Source organism: Notechis scutatus, chromosome 13 (assembly GCF_049901735.1).
Source record: "Notechis scutatus isolate UNSWTSFEM ecotype Mainland chromosome 13, rNotScu1.2, whole genome shotgun sequence".
Taxonomy (NCBI): Eukaryota; Metazoa; Chordata; class Lepidosauria; order Squamata; family Elapidae; genus Notechis; species Notechis scutatus.
In genome coordinates, this window is record NC_142021.1 from 8,060,506 (window position 1) to 8,074,350 (window position 13,845).

The window sequence follows — 13,845 nt, forward strand, 5'->3', positions numbered from 1 at the left end:
GTACATCTTTTTAAACACAGCTGCAGCCCATGAAGAGGATCAAGGCCCTTTCCTCCCCCGTAGACCATGCCATTCACACCTCTCCCTTATCCTCTCCTCCCTGCATGCCCTGATTGATTGCCCAGCCAGCCTCTGCTCTTTTCCAGCCTCCTCCACAACCTCCGGAGCCACACTTCCACTCCCTGTCGGCTGTTCCTCCTTTCCGTTGGAGTCAGTCTCCAACAGGGGCATGACAATTGTCACTAATCGGTGTATGTTAAAATGAAATTTCATTGCATGCAGCTCTCAAAAGATCACTGCCTCCAATATTCACTACATGAACATGACAAAATAAATAAATAAATACAAAATTATGTATATATTAAAATTTTTTTTAATTTATTTTTTTTTTTTTTTTTTTTTTTTTTTAAAATTTTTTTTTTTTTTTTTTTTTTTTTTTTTTTTTTTTTTTTTTTATGGTGGTTTTTTTTTTTTGTTCTTTTGCACCATTTTAAAATTTTGGGTACCGGGGTATTGATCACTATATTATATGACACAGAGAAACAACACAGTCTAGTTTAGATGTATACATGTACGTGATGAGAAAAACGGATCCTGCGAGTTTATCAGACAGATGGCATAGGGAACAAAGCAGTTACAGAATGTAGTTGTCCTGCTAGAAATACTTTGAAACCTCCTCCCAGAGGGGAGCAACACAAACAGACCATGAACTGGGTGTGTGGGGTCTCTAACAAGGCTTTGAGCTCTAAGTACATAGCACTGATAAGCAGTGTCCTGAATAATGGGAAGCGAGCTTCCTATAATCTTCTCCACTGTCCTCACCACTCACTTTAGGGACTTTCTATCTGAGGCACTGCTGCCACCAAACTAAACAGAGATGCAATTTGTTAAAATGTTCTCAATCGTGCCTGGGTCAAAAGTGGCCAGGAGCTCTCCTCATCCGATGCAGGAAATGCTGACGCTACTATCACGTGACTTCATCACCCATCAAGCCTTTGTCTGTGGCCTTTCACACCAAAATGGCGTCCCTTCAGATGATCCATCCTTGTAGATGACCCGTTTTGCTGCTATACATTTTATTTCTTTAGAAGCACTCTTTTTTTTTGAAAACTTTATTAATCTTTTATAACTTTAAAAAGACAAACAACAAAAATATAAATCTTTTAACAACAGTTTGTGACGTTCATCTTATACTAATATTTTGTGCATTATTTACAAATATATAAAATTTGTGCAGATATAAATCTTTATCTACATCTTATCCTTATTTTTTACAATCTATTTATCTATCCATAAATCTATCTCTGTTCAATACCATTTTTCCCAAATCTTATAATAGTCCAATTCCTCTTTCTCTTGTAAACTCAAGGTTAATTTGTCCATCTCAGCACAGCTCATTATTTTCTGGATAATCAATTCCTCTGGTGGTAGGCATGCATGTTTCCAATACTGGGCGTAGGCAATTCTGGCAACAGTTAAAATATGCAATATTAAATATTTTATATTTCTCCCGTATTTCTTTTTGAATATCTCCAATAAAAACAATTCCGGTTCTAATTCTATTTGCTCACTGGTAATCTCTTGTAACCATTTTTGAATTTTTAACCAATATTTTAGAAGCACTCTTAACTTCCTCTCTTAGTGGCTTATTAATTGTTCCTTTGTGTAAGCCACTTGCAGGCATTCACCACAGCCGGACCGTTGAGGGGGTCTGCTGCAGCACTCATGAGGTTGTATCTTTTAATGCAAAAGCATCCGTTTCACGATCCCGTGATCTTGCAGGTACATTGTGGATCCCAAGAAGAAGGAGATGGTTAGTGTGAAGCCCCCTTTCCTGAGGCCGGATCTAAAGGAGCGACAGATCACTGTCAAAATAAGTGACAACGGTGTTCAAGCCAACCTCAACCAGAACAAGGTGAAGCCTTCCCTATGAGCTATCTTCTACGCTGGATCCGCCCGTATAGAGATTTGTTTCCATATTTTCCTGATGAAAGATTTCCATAAAACTTTCCTACATTGGGGTGAATTCATAAAACATGCTATTTAAGCCTTAGGGGTTAGTTAACTTGTACTAGCTGGGTTTGTCAGGGGGCGTAGTGGCTCAGTGGCTAAGATGCTGAGCTTGTCGATCAGAAAGGTCAGCAGTTTGGTGGTTCAAATCCCTACCGCTGCCTAACGGAGTGAGCTCCCGTTCCTTGTCTCAGCTTCTGCCAACCTGGCAGTTTGAAAGCATGTAAAAAATGCAAGTAGAAAAATAGGGACCCCTTTGGTGGGAAGGGAACAGCGTTCTGTGCGCCTTCGGCATTTAGTCCTGCCGGCCACATGACCACGGAGACGTCTTCAGACAGCGCTGGCTCTTCGGCTTTGTAACGGAGATGAGCACTGACCCCTAGAGCCAGAAACGAGTAGCACGGATGTGCAAGGGGAACCATTAGCTTTACCTTTGGCTGGGTTTGTACAACATGTTGAGCCAAAGCCAGACAAGCTAAATTATGGTCTAGCATGATAGCTGAATCCGAGTCAATCCAGGCTGAAATCAAAGCTAGTCATTTGTTTCAGGTTTCCATCGCTGCAAAGCAAAAATTCTAGGTGCCGGATTTGTGTAATTATTTGCATTTGTTTGTTTGTATCCTGCCTTTATTGTTTTTATAAATAACTCAAGGTGGCCGACATACATAACACTTCTTCCTCCTCCTATGTTCCCCACAACAATAACCCTGTGAGGTCAGGTGGGTTCAAAGAGAGGGATTGGCCCCAAGTCATCTAGCCAGCTTTTATGGCTAAGGCGGGACTAGAACTCCCAGTCTCCTGATGATTGGCCCAAAGTTATCCAGTCAGCTTTCATGCCTAAGGCAGGACTAGAACTCCCAGTCTCCTGGTGATTGGCCCAAAGTTATCCAGTCAGCTTTCATGCCTAAGGCGGGACTAGAACTCCCAGTCTCCTGATGATTGGCTCAAAGTCACCCAGCTGCCTTTCATACTTAAGGCGGAACTGGAATTCCCAGTCTACCGGTGATTGGCTCAAAGTCACCCAACTGTCTTTCATACCTAAGGGGGGACTAAAACTCCCAGTCTCCTAGTGATTGGCCTGAAGACACCCACCTGGCTTTCATCGCTAAGGCAGGATTAGAACTCATGGTCTGGTTTCTAGCCTGATGCCTTACCCACTAGAGCAAACTGGCTCCTAGCAAAGCTTCTTAGACTTCACGAAACAGTGATTTGTTGAACCATGGTTTGCTGAACAAGCCTCAACGGGATGAGTTCAGGCAACACATTAGGCCATAAACCAGAATGAGCAAATCAACAGTAGTTGTTTTCATACTCTGGCTAAACTCAAACGGAACCAAGAATGCTGCAGTTCAACACAATGGGTGAAGACCACTGTTGTCCTGTACAGTTTATAGAGACATCTGGGGAGGGGGAGAAAATGCATGATTTTAAAAGTTAGAATAAACTACTCCGCAATGCTTAACTTTGTTTTGTGATTTTTTTTTCCAGTCTAAAATTAGCCTTGAAGGGCTGGACGAAAATACCATGGATATACAGCCTCCACTTCCACCCAAGGGGGATTCCAGTAAATACAGTGAACTGGGAAGCAATGAAGGTACAAGATTTGATATTATCTTTTTTTAAATCAAGTGAATTTCTCTCTTTTAATTTCTCTCTGTGTGAATTTCCCTATTTTTCAAGTGAACTTCTGTGAATTTCTCTCTTTTACCTTCTCTCTGTGTGAATTTCCCTATTTTTCTTTTTTTCTTTTTCTTGCACTGAAGGTGAGTTGTTGTTTTTTTTAAAATCAAGTGAACGTGTGGATTTCTCTCTTTTAAAATGGTGCAAAATTTATGATTGGTTGAGCCCGTAGATGCAGAAACTATTGGATTCATAGAAACTAAGGCATAGTTTGTTTAACTACAGTTTACTGGCCAAGCCATCATTGACTGGGTCCGTATAATACCTTAAGCCATAAGCTAAGATTTGAAAAATGTGGTAGCTGGATTTACGTAGTTTGCTAAGTTGTAAATAAGCAAACAATATTAAGGGTTATGTGAAACTCAATCATGTTTTGGGCCTGTCATAAGCAATGGCTTGTTTTTTTGTTTGTTTTTTCAGAGACCAGCCTTTCTCCCAAACTGATCAGCCCTCCTACACCTGCCATGTACAAATATCGCCCTGCTTTCAGCCACAACTCTAAAGTCCATTATCATGGAACATCTGAGCAGGTAAGATGGCATGGTTGTGGGTTGAATCTTAGGTTTGACCGAATGAAACAAAATGGCCAATTTTAAATATTTTCTGTCTATGTAATTGCCTCTTCCTTCGGTCAAAATAAAAATTACAGTGGAATGATAGCAGGTCGAACAGTGTTTCTCAACCAGATCTTTACATAACGTGTCTGAAAGGGATGTTGTGCTGTGCTTATGCTATGCTATGCTATGGTTATTACCAGGGGTGGGATTCAACCGGTGTAACAACTAGTTCGGTGAGTGTGCACCTTTTTTCAGCTCTAATACTTACCTTCTACTGCAGCCCTTGTGAATAAAACAGCTGAGGCCAGGGGGAATCAGCTGAACTGCACAACGGGGAAATAAAAGAGATGCTAGGGCAGGGGCAGGTGGGCGGGGCCAAATGATAATCAGAAATACCGGTTCGCCCAAACCGGTCCGAACCGGTAGAATCCCTCCCCTGGTTATTACTCCTTTTCCTCTCCAGTAATTTCCTCTCCAGCCTTTAATCATTGTTCTTTGTCCCTTTGAACAATGAGGCCACAGCACCAATGAAAAGGCCATTTTAAGAAAGCTGTGTAATGGTTCATAAATCCTTTTTCAGGGATTTTGTTCCTTGGATGTGTGTGTGTGTGTGTGTGTGTGTGTGTGTGTGTGTGAGAGAGAGAGAGAGAGAGACAGACAGACAGACACACACACACACACACACACACAGAGAGAGACACACACAGAGAGAGAGACACACACACAGAGAGACAGACAGACAGATTAGACACACACACACACAAACAGAGACACAGAGAGAGAGACACACACACACAAACAGAGACACAGAGAGAGAGAGAGAGATACACACACACAAACAGAGACACACAGAGAGAGAGAGACACACACACAGACACACACAGAGAAGCAGAGAGAGGGAGAAAGAGATCAGTTGCTTCTACTAACGTATGTGGGAATGATCTGGGAATACAGGGGAAGATAGGTTGCCTAGGGGATAATCAGATAAGAGACATAGCCTTCAGCGACATAAAGAGCAAAGGCAGAAACTCAGAAAGGATTATCCCTAATTTATTAAGCTAAAAAAGAGACAGTGGGAGATTTGTACTTTCAGACTTGCAAGATTCTGCTAAAGTAGCCTTACAAATAAAGTTGAATTAGCTCATCTGGTCATGTTTCCTGCACCTCCACCTGACACTTTTTTCTTTTATCCCAGATCTCCCTCCACGAAGGACTCAGGCAAAGCTCCTTGGCCGATGACAATGACAGCAGCCTGGATTATCAATCTGAGCCCAGCATGGAGCTCCCCAACTATCGGAAGAGTTCCCTTCACAAGACCTATCAGTCTTCTCCGCTCCAAGCGGATTCTTTTGCGGCCAACTCCAGATCCCTAAGTCTGAAAGCGGGTGGCCGGAGAGGCCCCGACAAACTGCCCCTCCACCCCATGAAATCCGAAGGGGCGACCTCCACCCCCTACAAAAGCATCTTTGCCCCCAATTCCCTCTCCAACAGGAATGGGAGCTTATCCTATGACAGCTTGCTCAACCCCATCTCCCCAGCCGGGAAGCGGTGCATCGCGCACGCCGCGGTGGGCTCCGTCGGGTACCACTCGCCATATTTGTCTGCCAAAATGTGCCATCTGAGGGGCAGGGAACTCCAGCGCCCGTCTCCCCAGACCTTTAGCCCCGGGCAAGGTGGGCTGACCCAGCACCCGCGAGACCCCTCCCCGGTCCGCTACGACAACCTGTCGAAAACAATTATGGCGTCCATTCAAGAAAGGAAGGAGATGGAGGAGAGGGAGAAGCTCCTGCACTCTCACCCAGACTCCGTGTTTGCAGATTCAGGGGTGTACGACACCCCAAGTTCTTACAGCCTTCAGCAAGTCAGCCTGCTCTCGGACGATCCCCGCAGCTTAGTCCTGAGATACGGCTCCAGGGACAATTTGATGCCCCACAGCAGCTTCAGTGCACGCAACCCAGCTTTGCAGACCTCTGTTTCTTCCCTCTCCAGCGCCATGACCCGAGTGTCAAGGACTTCCACACCTTCTCTCCAAGCAGACCTAGCCAATAACAACATCCAAGCCCATCAGGCGCTGCAGGGCAGGATGAGTAACGGCTCCTACAAATCACCAAGCCACCAAGTTCCTTCATCTCCAAGTGGGATCCCCCGGTCTCCCTCGTACGGGGCTCCAAAATCCATCTCCTTTGTGAACACGATGGAGCTGACCGAAGCTCAGTCCATAGGCACTGCGAGGTATGGAGAGTTTTCGCATGGCTGCAGTGGTGTGTGGGAAAACTGGGTGCAGAGTTCAACCTGTGGATTATTTTTAACATTTCTGGATGGTTTTTCAGCCGGTGGGAGGTCTCAAAAATGTATATGTGCACTTATTAAATTACCTGGAAATAAGAGTTAAGCCAAGACTAAATTATAATCTCGTTTGTTACTCAGAAATAGGATGTGATTCCCTGGACTCATCCAATATTTAAGAGTAACATACTAGAAAGCACACTGCATGTAAAATAACTTAAGTCTGGCTACTAGACGTAAGTATCAAGTTTCAGATTTCGGCACTTAGATCCAATGAGGATGTGAAATGAGTTGCTTAAATATGTATATGTATATGTATATGTATATATATATATATGTATATGTATATATATATATATATATATAATTATATATATAATATAATATATATATATATATATATATATATATATAATTTATATATATAATATATATATATATATATATATATATATATATATATATGTATATGTATATGTATATGATGTATATGTATATGTATATGTATATGTGTGTATATATATATATATATATATATATATATATATATATATATATATATATATATATATATATATATATATATATATATATAATTTGTTTGTTTTCTGAGGTTTTCGGTATTGATGTGGATCTTTGGTTATTCGGGTTTCTCCCGGTAAAATTGGAAGTATCTAGGTGACGTTTGATGAAGTCTCGTTCATCATCTTCAGGCTTGTGTCTTTGGCTTTGTGCTTCTCGGAGTTTTACTTCAAGAAACACAAAGCCGAAGACACAAGCCTGAAGATGATGAATGAGACTTCATCGAAACGTCACCTAGATACTTCCAATTTTACACGGGAGAAAACCCGAATAACCAAAGATCCATATATATTAAATAGAAAAGTAGATTCTAACATTTGGGGTCCTTGGTGCCTTCTGAGCTTGGTGGTTTTCTTGCAGACATTTCATTACCAAATTAGGTAACATCATCAGTGCTAGGAGGGATTGATGGGGTTGTAGAATAGAGGAAGAGGTGGAGGAGGAAGAGGACAATGACTGTGGAGTCCTTGGTGCTCTTGGAGCTTGGTGGTCAACTTGTCGGCATTAAACTCACAATTTGGCATCCAATCTGTCAATTACACTTGACGTGCAACACCCAGCATGGCCTAACTGTACTATAATATCTATAAACCAATCCTTAAACTGTGGGGCCCATAGTCATTAAATACTAAAATGCAAAAGAGTAGTGACGCCAAAGATTTTGCTGCATTACTATGTTTCCCTGAAAATAAGTCCCAACTGGAAAATAAGCCCTAGCACGATTTTTCAGGTTGCTTCTAATATAAGCTCTACCTCCCAAAATAAGCCCCAGTTAAGATTGTCAGCCAGACGGATGCATTTAGTCCATATTTCCCTGAAAATAAGACCTAAAACCGGAAAATAAGCCCCTAATGCATCTTTTGAGGCAAAAATTAATATAAGACTCCATCTTATTTTCAGCGAAACGTGCTAATTGTGTCAAATGGCTATGATGGATGAATCTCGTATTTCTGACAAATCCCCCGGTGTTGCCGCGCAAAATCTAGCCACCTGCGCTAACCACTGCAAGTGGTTTGCTGAACAACCATAACAAAAAAAAGAGCCACAAAAATCAGGTGTGATTTACTTAACAAGCTGCCTTGTTTTCTGTCTACTAACTTTGGACCTTCTCTTTCTTCCGGCCACAGAGAGGACGTCCCGCTGAAGACTCCCCACAGTAAAATCAATGGACAGCCAAAGGGCCTTTCCAGAGTCGAGGGTCGAATAGGCTCAATGTCTAATGTCCAAGCTCCTGTGAGCCCAGCTAGACACTCAAACGTTAAGAAGGTTTCTGGGGTGGGTGGAACAACGTATGAAATTTCAGTGTAAACAAAAGAAGAAGAGTAAGAATTATGGGAAAATAAGACACTCCTGGAAAGTCCATCTGTGGAGCTATATCTACTGTGAAGATCCAAGAGGAACAGAAGGAGGAAACCAACTGCTGGGTATTATTTCATGGCTGGACTTATGATTTTTTTTCCCCCCCAACCATCTTGAAAAGGTAACATGGAGGTCCCCCTCTGCCAGCCAAGGCCGGCTGTAGCCTTATTCTTCAAAGGATGATGCACTTGGCACAGCTCATTGGATACTTCCTGGGCAGACTGACCCGCCTACCACCGACAATGCCAGCTGTATCAAACAACAGCAAAAACCATTGTGCATTTGTCTTTGTCCATCCCATCCTGTCCTTAGATCTTGTTGCTTTCTCCTCCACCCTTTGCTTCAAGTCTCCAGGCTGGTTGAAGGCCAAGATGAAGAAGGGATGGAACTCATGAGGAAGAAGGGATGGAACCCAACAAGTTTCTGGTTTTCTCGTTTCAGCCCATCTGTGATCTATACAAATCTCGGAAGACCTGTGTTTGAGGCAAGCAAGCGCTACCTAATTTATAGTCTTCTGGGCCCTCAACCGTTTCCTTAGCTGTGGTGGTCTTCTTAATTCATTTCAGGGGGTGGCCGAAGGGAATCAGGTTTGTGCATCCATGCTTTGGGCCACACGTACATCTTCCTCCTGTTAGGATGAGTGGGAAATTCATGCGCATATGGAAACTGGCATAACCATACACTCACAAGAATCCTAATCTACCAAAGGAAGGTTGATGGACACCACTTGAGTCTTGTGCAGTCTCTTAGATGCCATCCTTTGGGCCAAGAATGGGGACAGTTTTCTAGCCATCTTCTTACCACCTGCTAAAGTATCTGAAACTATAATGGCCCATGAAGAGTTGCACAAATAAAGGACTTATCTCCCCCCGCCCATATTTGGACAATTCTAGGTAGGTTTTCAGACATTACCAATAACCACGTCCTTCTTTTGAAGGAAAAACAACAACAACAACAAAATCAAAATATTTGAGAAGGTAACTTATGATTTTAAAACAGCCATACTCCTTCCCACTCACTCCTGGGGACTGTGAAATGGTGTTAAATTGTCTTGCATTGGTGCAGCGTGTATAATCTCAACGCAAGGTATTTCTTTGATCTGTTGAATTTCGCGATGTGTGTCCGTGTGTATGCGTGTGCGCATGTGTGGTTGTGTGTGCCGGTCAGCTGAACGCACGTCTACGGGAGACACGTTGGTGGCCTATTGGAAGATGGGACAAACTGAATATCCAGGGAGGCAGCCAGACCGCTGATCGCTTGGGTTTAAGAGTTGACCCGAAAGAGAATTTGTGAAAGAAAAGTGCTCTATAAAAAAAACTGTTTACAAAAACTCTTAACTATTTCTCCTCGAAATTAGGATGTCTTCCCTTCCTCGTTCTGCCTCTCCCTTTCGGTGTAAATTAATCTCATGTTTCAATTTAGAAAACAAGCAGAAAATAGTAGTATATTTAGAATGCCGATACTTAGCATAATGGCCTTAAATAATTCTTTTTATACATATATCTATAATAATAATATAAAGTTGGGTGACTGCCTTTCAAGACTGAATGCTGCAAAAGATCCCAGTGTTAAAAATGTTGTGGGTTTGGGGTTGTTGTTTTTTTGCCCCCCCCTTTTTTTTCTGCCAAATTCGGTGCATCTGTGTGTGTTTGTATGGCCTGGAAGAACCAGGAAGACGGGGAGGAAATGGATGGATCCAGTGGGAATATTCTACCGGTTCGGCCTGGTTTGGCCCGGTTCAGCCGAGCCAGTCGCGGCGATGAGCCACAGAAACCAAGCCAGTTCTCTCCACTGCTCTGCTGTTGGGCTCACCTGCCTGTCCAGGCTCCCAAACTTACCTTATCCTCTGCTTCTGAAGCAACCGGGAGAGTGCAGGCTTGCAAGAGGTGAGTTAAAATGCCCCTGCGCCTGCGCAAAAGTGTGTGTGTGGCGCATGCACGCAAGCAAAGTGTGTGCACGCACGCAAAGCGCGCCCACCAGGGGTGGGATTTTACCAGTTCACACCTATTCTCTAGAACCGGTTGTTAACATTCTAAGCAGTTCGGAGAACCGGTTGTTAGAAGAAATCACTGGCCTAATCCTGTAAGGAAGGCAGGAAGGAAACATTCTGGTGTTGCTTACAGAAACTGCCTCTCCGTTAACCCTTATTACATTCTTGGCAGGACTAGACTTCCTGTCTCAGGAACTCTCTGGAGTTTTTTTTCCTTCCTTTGCTGGTACTTTGCTTGTGTGGAGTGACCATTCAAAGTTACAATGGCCCTGAAAAAAGTGACTTATGACCATTTTTCACACTTACGACCGTTGCAGCATCCCCACAGTCATGAGAGTCCTGGCGAGGAGATGCGTGCCTCGATGTGAGTGATATTGAGTGGGCCACGCCCAGTCAATAACATGACCACCAAGCCACGTCCACCCAGTCACATGACCCCCAAGCCACGCCCACCACCTAAGCCACGCCCACAGAACCGGTTGTTAAAAATTTGAATCCCATCCCTGGAGCCCACCAAGCCACGCCCACCGAACCAGTGGTAAAACTTTTTGAATCCCACCCCTGGAGGGATGCCTTAATGCAAATGTTGTAGTTCCAATCACTTGGATACGAGTTGTGGTTTGTTCTGGAAAGAGGGACAGTGTTCTCGTGTGAGAACCAGATCCGGGAACCAAATGCTTGCATCTCTTTCCTCTATGACAAGCAAAACAAAATTGTATTTTAAGAAGTGAGAATTGTATATCTTTCCCCAATAGAAGCTGACCAGCGTTGTCTCTCCAGCATAGGTTATTTTGCACGGGAATTCTCAAAACGTACACAGATAATCTTCAATTTACAGCAGTTCTTTTAGTGCTCAGTCAAAGTTACAACGGTGACTTTGAAAAAAAGTGGCTGGTGCCCATTTTTCACAACTAACGACCTTTGTAGCACCCCCAGGGTCACGTGGCCAAAAATCCAGGTGCTTGGCAACTGACTCGTATTTATGACGGTTGCAGTGTCCTGGAATCATGTGCTCCTCTTCGGCAAACTTCTGGTGAACGAAATCAATGGGGAAGCCAGAGTAACCTAACCACCCTGTTCCTAACTTGATTTCACTTAACAACTTGGGGCAAGAAAGGTCATAAAACGGGGGATAAAACTCACTTCACAACTGTCTCGCTTAGTGGCAAAAATTGGGGGCTCCATTGTGGCCGTACGTCAAGAACTGTCTGTAGTTACACAGAGTAAAAACCAACAGACACTCATTCCAAATTCCACAATGAATAATAAACCAACACCGCCACCAAAATGATAACTTTGCCACTCCAGGGATGGCACTCCAAAGCGATTAAAACAGTTTTCAGGAAATCCTAGAGAAGATATATTTCAAGTCACCCCTTTGGATTTTATTTTTAACCAACTGTTTTAGGGTGTGGCTATATTTCTCTATCTTCTCGTAAGCTATTTTCATTCCAGGTTGCCCATAATGGTCTAAGGACACTATATCTATAGAAGAAAACTTTCTTTTGTCCAGGGAGATTTTTCTTCCTTACCCAGATAACCACGAGATGTAATGGATTGACAGATTCCCAAATGTTTACTCACGATAGAAGCACAGAATTATTGAAACGGAAGCCATGGATTTCATCCACCTGCTCAGTGTTGGGATGCAAATTGAAACATCCCAAAATGTCCATCTTGAACCCACCATATTCTTGGTCATAATTTCCTCTGTTGAAATTCGTCTTCCTCCTAGGATGTTTTTCCTAAAATTTAACTGGGACCATCCTTCTTGCGACTTTAAATCTATTATCTCATATCTTCCATTCTTGGTCTTCTCAAAGCTGACCTAAACTTCTTGTAACAGATTAACAGAGTTGGAAGGGATCTTGTAGGTCATCTAGTCCAAGCAGGGGACCCTACACCATTTCTGACAAATGGCAGCCCAATCTCTTCTTGAAAGCCTCCAGTGATGAAGCTCTCACAACTTCTGAAGGCAATTTCTGTTCCATGGGCTGATTGTTCTCACTGTCAGAAAATTCCTCCTTATTTCCAGGTTGAATCTCTCCTTGTTTAGTTTCCATCCATTATTCCTTGTCTGGCTTTCACGTGCTTTGGAAAATAGCTTGACAGCCTCTGTCTGGTTTCCCCAATCATTTTCCTTCTTTGAATCTATTCCAATTTGACTCGATTTGTTTTAACAGCATGGCATCCAAAACTGATATAGCATTTCTGAAGAGGTGCGTCTAATACAGATTAGCATGGAAGAATTTATCCATGACCAAACCCAAAGTTTGCATTTAAATCAGAGCTTCCCTCCAAATGTTGTTACTGAATTTTAACTGAAATGCAAAAGTGGAAATTATTATGCAGGAGGGGAAGCCATTTACATTAGCTGGCTTTAATTTTCAGTTTCATGCTTAGTGAATTGAAGCAAAATTTATCTCTATTTATCCCTCTCCATTTCTCTTTTCTAGCTTCTCTTTCCTTTTATATGAACATCTTCCCTTTGTTGGAACTGGGAATGTCCAGTCTAACAAAGAGAAGGACTAGGGTTGACATGATAGTAGTCTTTTGATATTTGAGGGACTGCCACAAAGAAGGGAAATAGGTCAACCTATTTTCCAAAGCACCTGAAGGCAGGACAAGGAGTAATCGATGGAAACTAATCAAGGAGAGAAGCAACCAAGAACTAAGGATAAATTTTCTGAAAGAACAATTAATCAGTGGAACTCCTTGCCTCCAGAAGGTGTGGGTGCTCCATCACTGGAATTCTAAGGAGATTCTCAGTCTTCCAAGTCATGGTTGTTCCAAAGGTGCTTTTTCAAAAGGCAACTGGACTTAGTTTTTCCTTGAAGAGGTTTCACTTCTCATCCAAGAAGCTTCCTCAGTTCTGATTACAGTCAGAACTGAAGAAGCTTCTTGGATGAGAAGCGAAACCTCTTCAAGGAAAAACAAAGTCCAGTTGCCAGTTGGAAAAAAAATGTCCATCGCTGGGACTTTTTTTAAAGAAGAGGCCGGACAGCCCTTTGCCCAGGGGGTTGGACTAGATGACCTCTGAGATCTCTTACAACTCTGTAATTCTGTAATTCTGTAATCTCCCATTAAACAGGGACCAAGTTCAAACTAGAGGAGACTAGTCTAGAGGAAAGACGGTTTGCATCTGTGAAATAAACGCACATTTTGAAAGTTCCCGAGCCATTTTAGGGGGAGGGAAGCAACTAAGGAACACAGGGGCATATTTAGGGAAGTATGAAACTTAGCAGATGACTGTAAGACTTTAGTAAGCAGAGATCAGGTGATATTTTTTTTTCTGTCGAAATTTGCAAAGCTCGCAAAAGCCTCATTACCACGAGAAATATGCCTACCTGGTGTGAATAAGGCTATATGATCAGAGAAACA

At 42.6% G+C, this 13,845-nt stretch overlaps 1 protein-coding gene across 1 annotated transcript in view; it reads left to right on the forward strand.

Moving 5' to 3' along the window:
• ZDHHC8 (zDHHC palmitoyltransferase 8) overlaps positions 1-9,554 on the forward strand; it is a 70,115-nt gene extending 60,561 nt beyond the window's left edge. Inside the window, exons 7-11 of the mRNA XM_026684924.2 lie at positions 1,783-1,915; positions 3,499-3,604; positions 4,111-4,220; positions 5,443-6,479; positions 8,243-9,554. Of these exons, the coding sequence (XP_026540709.2) occupies positions 1,783-1,915; positions 3,499-3,604; positions 4,111-4,220; positions 5,443-6,479; positions 8,243-8,423 (1,567 nt within the window). The 3' untranslated portion in view covers positions 8,424-9,554. The remainder of the gene's footprint in view (positions 1-1,782; positions 1,916-3,498; positions 3,605-4,110; positions 4,221-5,442; positions 6,480-8,242) is intronic.
• The last annotated feature ends 4,291 nt before the right edge of the window (positions 9,555-13,845 follow it).